At 48.1% G+C, this 11,651-nt stretch overlaps 1 protein-coding gene across 1 annotated transcript; it reads right to left on the reverse strand.

Moving 5' to 3' along the window:
• Positions 1-3,917: 3,917 nt before the first annotated feature.
• LOC123128167 (beta-amylase 3, chloroplastic) lies at positions 3,918-6,298 on the reverse strand. Its single transcript, XM_044548102.1, has 2 exons — positions 5,605-6,298; positions 3,918-5,245 (listed from the first exon to the last, which is right to left on the reverse strand). The coding sequence occupies exons 1-2, from the start codon at positions 6,135-6,137 to the stop codon at positions 4,132-4,134; spliced, it is 1,647 nt and encodes a 548-aa protein (XP_044404037.1). The 5' UTR covers positions 6,138-6,298; the 3' UTR covers positions 3,918-4,131.
• Between the last annotated feature and the right edge of the window lie 5,353 nt (positions 6,299-11,651).

Here is an 11,651-nt window from a genome sequence, read left to right on the forward strand (position 1 = left end):
CATTACATCGTGATTGCATTGCATACAATAAAGCGACAACCATATGGCTCCTGCCAGTTGCCGATAACTCGGTTACAAAACATGATCATCTCATACAATAAAATTTAGCATCATGCCTTGACCATATCACATCACAACATGCCCTGCAAAAACAAGTTAGACGTCCTCTACTTTGTTGTTGCAAGTTTTACGTGGCTGCTACGGGCTTTAAGCAAGAACCAATCTCACCTACGCATCAAAACCACAACGATAGTTCGTCAAATAGACTCCGTTTTAACCTTCGCAAGGACCGGGCGTAGCCACACTCGGTTCAACTAAAGTTGGAGAGACAGTCGCCCGCAAGCCATCTATGTGCAAAGCACGTCGAGGGAACCGGTCTCGCGTAAGCGTACGCGTAAGGTTGGTCCGGGTCGTCTCGTCCAACAATACCGCCGAACCAAAGTATGACATGCTGGTAGGCAGTATGACTTGTATCGTCCACAACTCACTTGTGTTCTACTCGTGCAAATAACATCAAACCATAAAACCTAGGCTCTGATACCACTGTTGGGGAACGTAGTAATTTCAAAAAAATTCCTACGCACACGCAAGATCATGGTGATGATATAGCAACGAGGGGAGAGTGTTGTCTACGTACCCTCGTAGACCGAAGCGGAAGCGTTGACGCAACATAGAGGAAGTAGTCGTACGTCCTCCGGTTCAACCGATCCAAGTACCGTTACTCCGGCACCTCCGAGTTCTTGACACACGTACAGCTCGATGACGCACCCTCGATCTCCGATCCAGCAGAGGCGCCGAGGGGGAGTTCCGTCAGCACGACGGCGTGGTGACGATCTTGATGTTCTCCTGTTGCAGGGCTTCGCCTAAGCACCACTACAATATGACCGAGGTGTAATATCGTGGAGGGGGCACCGCACACGGCTAAGGAACGATCAATGATCAACTTGTGTGTTCTAGGGTGCCCTCCTACCCCCGTATATAAAGGAGGGAGGGAGGTGGTGGCCGGCCCTAGGGGGGCGCGCCATGAGGAGGGGGAAACCTACTCCAAGTAGGCTTCCCTCTCTTTTCCTTATCTTATTTGGAGGGGGAAGGAAAGAGTACTAGTATTAGGAAGTAGTACTAGTAGTAGTAATAGGAAGAGGGGGAAGGAGAAAGGAAAGGGGGGGCCGGCCCCCCTCCCCAATTCGGATTGGGCTTGGGGGGGCGTGCCCCCCTCCCTTGCTCCTTCTCTCTTCCTCCTACATGGGCCCAATAAGGCCCATATACCTCCCGGGGGGTTCCGGTAACCTCCCGGGGCTCCAAACTTCTCCGGAACCTTTCCGGTGTCCAAATATATCTGTCCAATATATCAATCTTTATGTCTTGACCATTTCGAGATTCCTCGTCATGTCCGTAATCATATCCGGGACTCCGAACAACCTTCGGTACATCAAAAATACATAAACTCATAATATAACTGTCATCGAAACCTTAAGCGTGCGGACCCTACGGTTCGAGAACGATGTAGACATGACTGAGACACATCTCTGGTCAATAACCAATAGCGGGACCTGGATGCCCATATTGGTTCCTACATATTCTACGAAGATCTTTATCGGTCAAACCGCATAACAACATACGTTGTTCCCTTTGTCATCGGTATGTTACTTGTCCGAGATTCGATCGTCGGTATCCAATACCTAGTTCAATCTCGTTATCGACAAGTCTCTTTACTCGTTCTGTAATACTTCATCTTATAACTAACTCATTAGTTACATGCTTGCAAGGCTTAGGTGATGAGCATTGCCGAGAGGGCCCAGAGATACCTCTCCGACAATCGGAGTGACAAAACCTAATCTCGAATTATGCTAACTCAACATGTACCTTCGGAGACACCTGTAGTACTCCTTTATAATCACCCAGTTACGTTGTGACATTTGGTAGTACCCGAAGTGTTCCTCCGGTAAACGGGAGTTACACAATTCTCATAGTTACAGGAACATGTATAAGTCATGAAGGAAGCAATAGCAGAATACTAAACGATCAAGTGCTAAGCTAACGGGATGGGTCATGTCAATCACCTCATTCTCCTAATGATGTGATCCCATTAATCAAATGACAACACATGTCAATGGTTAGGAAACATAACCATCTTTGATTAATGAGCTAGTCAAGTAGAGGCATACTAGTGACTATATGTTTGTCTATGTATTCACACATGTATCATGTTTCCGGTTAATACAATTCTAGCATGAATAATAAACATTTATCATGATATGAGGAAATAAATAATAACTTTATTATTGCCTCTAGGGCATATTTCCTTCAGGTTGAATCGCGATGTCAAGGATTCAGTTAATCCCGTATGCAATTCCCTTTATCCGGTGATATGTTACTTGCCCGAGATTCGATCGTCGGTATCTCCATACCTAGTTTAATCTCGTTACCGCAAGTCTCTTTACTCATTCCGTAATACAAGATCTTGTGACTAACTCACCAAATTGCTTGCAAGCTCTTTAGAATGTTGTATTACCGAGAGGGCACAGAGATATCTCTCCATCATACAGAGTGACAAATCCCAGTCTCGATATATGCCAACTCAACAAACACCTTCAGAGATACTTGTAGAGCACCTTTATGATCACCCATATATGAAGTGATGTTGGATACACACTAAGTATTCCATCGATGTCAGGGATTTGCACGATCTCATGGTCTTAGGAATAGATACCTGACATGAAGAAAGCTATAGCAAATAACTAAGTGATACGATGTGTTGCTAAGCTTATGGTTGGGTCTTGTCCATCACATCATTCTCCTAATGATGTGATCCTGTTATCAAATGACAACTCATGTCTATGGTTAGGAAATCTTAACCATCTTTGATGAACGAGCTAGTCTAGTAGAGACTCACTAGGGACGTAGTATTTGTTTATGTATTCACACATGTACTTAAGTTTTCAATTAATCCAATTCTAGCATGAATAATAAACCTTTATCATGAACAAGAAAATATGATAATAACCAATTTATTATTGCCTCTAGGGCATATTTTCAACATGATGAACAAGGCATGAGATCAATAAATGACTCCTAGGGCACACTTCTCCGACCATCCAAGATGCCTACTTAGCCACGCTTCAAATACTAGTTGTTGCCGATATTTTTCTATGTGAAATCCAGAGTTAATAGCGACCCTCTCAACATAAACCAACTCTGAAAGTCACAATCCTCTTGGTGTCGACTATCTTAAAATCGAATAGTGGGTCATAAAGAACAACAGAGCCAAGAATGGTTGCCCAGAGAATGTCGGCGGAAGTTAATGGTGATCCGATCATATCACCATTCTCTATTTTCTGCTTGATGGGACAAATATGATCAATTATAAAAGCCTAGGATTCTGGTGATCTAAATGGTTTGACCGCTAAACATATTGTTCATGACTTCCGACAGCACCACCCCTCTGCTCATGTAACCACTAAAAATATTGTTCATGACTTTACTCTTTGGACTTCTAGATTTAGGAGTACACTTTAGAAGATCGACGCCATATGTCATGGCATCATACCTCTAACTCTTTAAACTCGCCTTCTTGGCGCTTTGAGTAATGCATTTGGGTGGAGAGCCTCTCCCACGTGATTGTTAAGAAGGAAAATGGTTTGAGTCCTTGACGGAGGTCTTTTTTCTAACTAGTCAATGTATACGTGCAATACACGTTAATTTGAAAGTATATATATTAAATGCATGTGGATATTAAGTAGGATATTATTTGCATGTTATTATATGATTAGCAATATATTTTGCATGAAATTAACTGCACGCTAAACATGTTGAGCGCTTGATATTGAAGCAGTCTAGGTCGTTCAATTGACATGATTTGATGACCGAGATTAATTGGATCTGCCACTTTGAATTTTTTTTTTATATTGGAATAGATATAGATATGGATGCAATTTCATCTTCTCCGAAATTCCAACATTCTCGAATGGAATAGAAAAAAAAAGTGAGGTGGCCTAAGCACAAATGCTCGATTACAGCCATAAAATCCTGCAACCTGCACGCACTGATCATAATATACAGCCCCTTCCCGGCGCACGTTACCACGTCGTGCATATACACAAGGATGTGATATGTGTACACAAACGTCACTGCCTACAATGCCGCGGCGGCCTCGGACTCTGGCGCCCTCTGCTCCTTGGCGGCGTCAACGAACCCCACGTACAGATCCGAGTGCCCAGTGTCGCACCTGGGCAGCGCCGTCCTCGCGCCGCCGTCGGCCATGGTCTTCACGAACGCGACGAACCGTCGCCAGTTGTCGCCGTCGAACAGGTTCCGGTTCATGCGCAGGTACGTGAACGCGCTCAGCCCGGCGGCCTCGGCGGTGGCGGCCACCTGCGCGAACGCCTGCTCGTCGTACCGCTCCAGCGCGTTCTCGCCGGCGAGCTCCACGCGCGCCGCCCGCGCCGCGGCCCTGACCTGCTGCACCAGGAGCTCCGGCGAGCAGCCGGCGTGGCCCGGCTGCTGCTCGTCCTTCATCTCCATGCACGTGAAATTGAGCACGGTGCCGTGCCTGGCCAGCATCTGCGCGATGGGCTCGTACCCGTCGTGATGCCGCGTGTTGTAGTACCCCGCGGTGAGCTCGGCGGCGTGGGAGCGGGTCCGGTAGTGCCAGTGGATGCCGGCGACCTTGGCAGACAGCGTCACGCCAGTGCCGCCGAAGATGGCCTCGGCAGCGGCCAGCACGCGGTCGCCGTGCTCCAGGAGCATCCTGGAGTACCACTTGAGGAAGAAGTGGCCGTACTCGGTGCTCCACGTGCCGTCCCGCCGGAAGAAGCCCGTCTCCTCCGGGAACTGCTTGTACTCACCGGCGTCGTGCGGCCCACTTGTCCCCCAGTTCTCGTGCCCCGCCGCCACGGCCGCCGCCTGCAGCGACGCCCGCATATACTTGTCGTAGCACTGGAACTCGCCGATGCCCGGGAAACTCCATGTCCCATTGGCCTCCGGGTAGGAAGGATACCTCAGCTCGCCGCAGGGGCCCAGGCCAACCTGGACCTCGGCGATGACGGTGCCAAGGTAGCCGCTGAACCTGTCGCGGAAGCTGCGCATGTAGTCGGAGTAGACCTGGACGGGGGTCCGGCCCTTGAGCACCGGCAGCGTGTCGCAGCCGAGGGAGATGTACTCGGGGTTGCGGCGGCCGGACCTGTCCGTGTACACGATGTCCGTGTCGGCGTTCACCTCCTCCAGAACCCATGGCGGCAAAGGGATGCTGCAAACAACAATTTCAGTCAGCCATTTGTCCCCAGTTTTTGTTCACTAATTATTATGCACCTAATTTGACACACGCGAATAATCAGCTAACCCTATTAAAATAAAGAACAATTTTTTGATACTTCACTTGCCACTTGGATTGCTTGTCCAAGTGGAACTGCATATCTTTGCCAAACGTGCAAGGAATGACAAAGTGAGCCTGTAATCAAACGCCATGTAGCACTAACTGAACAAGTTGTTACTCAACAACGGAACACTTGCACAACCAGGCCATGCTGAACCGACAAATTTCTCCCAAACTTGCGAGGAAAACCTAATCGAATTAAACCAATTTAACCAAGGCGAGATGTTGCTTACTTGCAGGAGTCGCCGACGTTGCCGCCGCACTGATGGAAGGACATGACCATCTGGAGGCGGAGGCCGGCGCGCTCCACCATTCGCACCAGCTCGGCGTAGCCCTCCCAGTCGTACCGTCCGGGTCCATCCCTTTCCACCACGCCCCACCACACGTCCACCATGACCCCCTCCACCCCGGCGCTCCGCAGCGCCATCAGACTCACCGCCAGCGCCCGCGCGCGCGACACCTGCCCGCCGGGCCCCACCGTGTCAAGGGGCAGCATCACGAACACCGGCACCCCGCCCCTGCTCGGCTGGCCGCCCCCCGCGTTCGCCTGCTGGACCTGGCCGTGCAGCAGCTCGGACTGAGCCGGGGCCGGGGTCTCCATCGGCGCCGGCGGGGCCTGCGCGGCCGCCCTGAGAGCGCGGAGCCTGGCGGGCGCCTGCGGGACGGCGACGCAGGAGGGCGGCGCGTCCTCGGGCCTGTGGAGGAGCTTGGAGCAGGGGTCGAGCGGCGCGAGGAAGGACGTCGAGGACCGCAGCGTCAGCGCCATGGATCCGCTACGCGTGCTCGGAAGATTCTCGGTGAGAATGGGAGGAGGAAGAGAAGACGAGAGGGGATTGCTTGGCTTGGGTCCTTTGAAGATGACGAGACTTTTCTATCGGTTGGGCGAACGGAATGGAATGAATGGAGCTCGGTGTTGTGGGAGGTGGGCTGTGGGGCGCGGTATATATAGGCGAATTTTCAATTTTCTTCCGCGGGCGGTGGAGGAGGCATGTGGCGGTGACGACTGGCGAGTGCTTATCGCTACTTGGCCACGGTGGGGTGGAGTGGAGTGGATACTTCGGGTTGACACTTTTCCTCTCCCATGCATGCACGCCTAGAGCACAGTACTCCATTCTACCAGTAGTCTCCTAGTGCTAGTAGTATATCTTTTCCATTTGCACTTTTGAGAAGAAGTTTATCCTTTTGCAAGGATTCAATTTGTTTCTCGGGGAGATTAGTTGGGAGGTCGACACCTGTATTAGTTTCATGATGACTAATTAGCACCACACGTCAACACGTGTAGGTGAGATCGATCGGTTGGGCCAAGGACCTAGTAGACGTACTACGTCATGGCCTGGCCTCATGGGAACCGGGAAGTGAAGATTATCTCTGGCCGGGGTGTGGCGGGATGCTAGGAAGTCGGGTGACGAGCATCACTTATCGGTGACTAAGCTAAATGCATTGTGTCCTTTACAACTGGAGTGTTTTCGGATAATCGATGAGATGCGTAACGTGACTGGCCGACTGGACTTCGCTTAAGCCGTGCAATTGAAGCGAGCATTTTAAGGGTTTTTTAAAACATAAACACACACACATCTTATCAGTATGAGCACCTTCAAAATAGTAAACCAGCGTATCATCTTGAGATTTACGAAGTCACCGTAAACGCCTTGTCATCGACAGAAACGTATAATTATAACACTAGGACTTGAAACCTAATAAGCTGGGATACAACTATCCCTTCAACCATCCAACTACAAATTACTCCCTATGTTACTAAATATAAGTCTTTTTAGAGATTTCAAATGACTACAACATACGGATGCATATAGACATATTTTAAAGTGTAGATTCATTCATTTTACTCTGTATGTAGTCCTTTGTTGCAATCTCTAAAAAAACTTACATTTGAGAACATAGAGAGTATTTCGCAGCGATCATTTTAAGTTAAGAAGAGTTGCATGGAGATGGAACTGGACGGTGGTCGAGCGGAGGCGTCGATGACGCGGCCTGACGCTACGTGTCGAAACTCCATGCTGTTGGGACCGAACCAGGTCGGGTGTGTGGGCGAGGCCCGGTCGTACGCGCGCCGTTCGGTGGCTGGTTCGCGAACCCTCTTTTGTCATGGCGCGAGCCGCGAGGTGTGGCCCGACCGACGAGGGAGAGACGGAGAGGATTCGTGGCTGGTGAGTGGTGACGGAGTCGTGCCCACTTGGAGTTGTCCAGTCACCGGAGGGAGGGAAACAGGTGGAGCCGAGGCCCCGCTCGTTTTTGCTTGGCGGTCCGTGGCGCTGCCTAGTCACGCAACCGGCCGAACGGAGCAGGTTGCGCTTTACCTTCCTCAATCTTCATTCAGTCAGTCACGTCCTTTTTTAACGAGGTAAATACACCAGTGGTGCTTGAACTTGCCAGCGATGTTCAGCTTGGTGCCTCAAGTTGAAAAATACGTCGAAGTGATTCTAAAACTTGACACGAACGTGCAGATACGGTGTTAATCCCATTTATATACGTAAAGTGCTCCAACGTGGCAGTGTATATACCTGGCTTGGCATCGAGCCTTCTTATAAATACGGAACAAAATTATTTTATATATGATATGTCCCTATGACTAGTGGGTCCTACTGCCAGGGAAATTAAAGTAAAAAATACAGACAGACAGAAATCGAACCTGTGCCCAATAGCAAACAGCAAGCGTGTCCTACCACTACCCCAACTTCATCCTTACAAGTATAGAAGAACGCCCGTGCGTTGCAACGGGGCCACATTAACTTTAAGAGTTCAATATTAATCATGTTAATAATACATTTAATATTCTCATACATATCAAGTGACACTGGCGACCTTTTTTGTCAATTTAGCAACGGGCTCAGTTGCAACGGGCTCTTTATACATATCAGACAACTCGCTACTACTTAAACTACAACTATGGCTACCAATATTTTTTTTTGTCAATTTAGCTCAGCAATAGTGCCTGGCTTAATAGACTGCTTTGCATTCATCCCCCTCAGAAGACAGAGAGAACCAACTCAACATGTCAGAAGATTAACAGAAATTTTATTTGTATGGCATGAACATATAGCAGGAGCACCAACACATAGATCAGCAGAGAGCAGAGCACAGCATGCACACACTCGGGCCATCTATATCATACACACACAGCAACGCACACACGCATCACGCTGGCATACACATACAGAAAAGCAGGCACACACGCATCATGCGCATTGGCCGGTGCGACGCACGCAGAGCAAGTACGTACGCACGGAGAGCAAGCTAGCAAGCACGCACGCGTCCAACCCCGCCGCTGCATGCGCTGGCAGAAGGTGAGGCAGCAAGGGAGACTGCACATTGAAGTTGTCCATGCAAGGCTGGAGGTGCTGGGCCGGCGACGGCGGTGTCGGGACGGCGCTTGATTCGTTCCCGGTGGCGTGGAGCTTGGGGCGGCAACGCGGCGATAGCTAGTGCTCGGGGATGGGGGTTTGGGGCGGGGGCAGTCGACCCGATGGCTGGCGAAGTTAACGGGCTCGGGCGGCTGGAAATTCGGCGGGTGGCGGCGGCACAGCGCGAGGATGGGACAGGCGGAAAACCTAGCGGGCGTTCAACTACCAATACCCACGCCTTTTTTTAGGGGAATTGCTTGTGAAAATAACGTGCGACGACGACTTAGCGAGCGGATCCCCTTAAAAAAGACATAGCGAGCAGATTCCCTTAAAACTGGTAGGAATGGATACGATTGATGACGTTGATAAATAGTGGTGAATGTTGGCCTAATTTACTATCATCATGCATGAAAACGAATCATCAAGAAAAAAAATACTTCCTATTACTACACTCATAGGAAGCTTCCTAATCTCTGCTACCAAACAGTTTCTGCCCAAACAAGGAAGGAAAGTTATGGACGTGATTCGGAAGGAAACAAACGTTATGAAGATTAATTAATTTAGATTTGATCTTTAGAGATTGATTGTGATTGATTCTTTTACATAAAGACATTACTAAATAATTTGCGTCAGTATGGAAAGTTCTGATTCGTTCAGTTTTTTCATTGTGTGAGAGGGTGAAGTGAAAATAAACCGATGAAGTGGGGGAGGCGACGAAAAAAATCTACGACGGTTAACCTACGAAAAAAACCGGGCGAAAGTGGTGGGACGAAAAAAACCCTGGAAGCGAGACTACCAACTGCTCCATTAGGAGTAGAGATACTGGCCTCTGAAATATCATGTAGTGTAAATGAAAACGGATATGCTACTAAAATGGGCTGCACTGAGTGCGGCCCATTTAGCACACGTTATTTCTTTGTTTTTACAGAAAAAGTATGTAAATAATAATCATAATACTAAAAGTTAGATTCAAATATTCGTGCATAATCAATAATTACCTTGTTGTAAAAAATATTTGTCTGCACATATTATTTTTAAAATCCATAAACAAGGCCACAACTATCGGTTACAAATATTTGTGGTACATAAATAATAACCTCATGGTACACAAATATTCATGTGCACAAAAAGTAAATATATAAATTTATGCAATAAAACATCTTACTAAAAGATGTTCCTATAATTTATTGAAATATTCACCTTAAACACAATCCATAACTGTTGAAAAATGTTTACTTAATACAAACATTTCAAATATACAGTCATGGATTATGTTTTAAAAACTTAGTAAATATACTGTCATGGCTTATATTTAAATAATACTTGAACATTTTTTACATGATTTTTTTAAATTTAGCTTTTTTCCGTTTTACGTAACGTATTTGTAACATGATTAGTTGAACTTTATTTGTATTACTATCATTATAATATACAGACGGTTTAAGCAGATTAAGGAAAAAAAATAACATGTGCTAAATGGACCGTTAAGTACCATAACCTTTTCTACATTAAAGTTCAGGAGCCGCAATTGCTAACAGTTGCAAAGTAAGCGTGGTGGCCTGCCACAGTCATTTTTAGTTTTAGGTTGCAGGTTCGAATCCTGTTGTCCTATATTTTACATTTTAATTTCCCTACAGACCTCTATTTTACAGTTTAATTTCCCTACAGGCGGGACCCAATAATCATAGAGACAAATACAGTGGCACGCCAGCGCACTTAACGTATACAAATGATATTAGCGCTGTATTTGCACGTTTGTGTCAAGTTTTAGAACCAGTTCAGCGTATTTTTCAAGTTTAGGCACTAAACTGAACACCCATGACAAGTTCGAGCACTACGGGTGTATTTACCTCTTTTTTAACCGGCTGCGCTTTTACTGAATTTTCGGGGTCACAGGCGTACCGGGAGCCTCCGACCGTTAAATTTTCGGATGCGAAAGTGACGCGCCATCGTGCGTGCCCATGGCTGCCATCTCGCGCTCGCGGTGAAACTTTGCAGTCAGCCGACTTGGCCCGAGATTACTGTTACGTGCTACATGGACAGCAGCGCATGGTCGGTTTGGCCGCTTGCGTGAGTACTGACTGAATGCTGGGTCCGGGAGGCGTATCAGCTACGTACCGCCCGAGATTACCGTTAAATTTTCTGTGTTGTTGCTGATCTTATCTCCTTATTACAAGCACGGTCAACCAAATCATCATCGTCGTCAACATCCACCTCCTGGCCTTTGCCTGCATCACCGTCAACCAAACACGCATAAAACACTGTCAAAGCCGAGGTGGGGTGGAGTTAATTGAGTATTCAACTCTCATTCTACTAGCACGTAAGTATATAAAACACTCCTCGAGGAAACGGCCTACGCGGAGCAGAGTCATACACGCACAGGTAACATGTCACATGTGCATGCGTACTACTGTATCACAGTACCCTAATCTACCGGCCGTGGAGATCAAGGACGAGGGGAACAGTGCCGTGCTATCTGCTGCTGCGTGGGCGACGAGTCGGCGGTGACGCGGCCGCGTGTGGGCGCAGGGGCAAACGCGTGGTCGACATGGCGACCTTATCCGCCCGCGCACGGCCTCGCCCCCGCACCATCGATCTCCTTCGAGTAGGAGGACTGGGCCTCGTCGAGTTTGGTGTACGCTGTTTCTCTCTCTCGGGTGCGCTTTTTTCTCGTTGCGTCTCCTGCTTGGGCCCCTACCACCGGCGACATTTCGGCCTCTTCTTCTCCGTTGATTTGTGGCGCTCGTCCGATCATGTCAGGAGTCGACCACAGAAAATGACACACTGAATTGGTTGGGTTGATGTGGGGAAAATTAGGTTTGAAAAAAGAGAGAACCAAGCAGCCTGGTTTCAGGGTCCGGGATGATCGCTGGCCATGCACGACACGTATGGCCTTGACAAGGAAGGCTTTGTGCACTTGT

Source organism: Triticum aestivum, chromosome 1B (assembly GCF_018294505.1).
Source record: "Triticum aestivum cultivar Chinese Spring chromosome 1B, IWGSC CS RefSeq v2.1, whole genome shotgun sequence".
NCBI lineage: Eukaryota > Viridiplantae > Streptophyta > Magnoliopsida > Poales > Poaceae > Triticum > Triticum aestivum.

Coding starts and splice junctions, on each gene's coding strand:
- LOC123128167 (XM_044548102.1), bottom strand. CDS start 6,137: ATGGCGCTGACGCTGCGGTCCTCGACGTCCTTCCTCGCGCCGCTCGAC. Junction 5,246..5,604: donor AACGTCGGCGACTCCTGCAA/GTAAGCAACATC, acceptor TGTTGTTTGCAG/CATCCCTTTGCCGCCATGGG.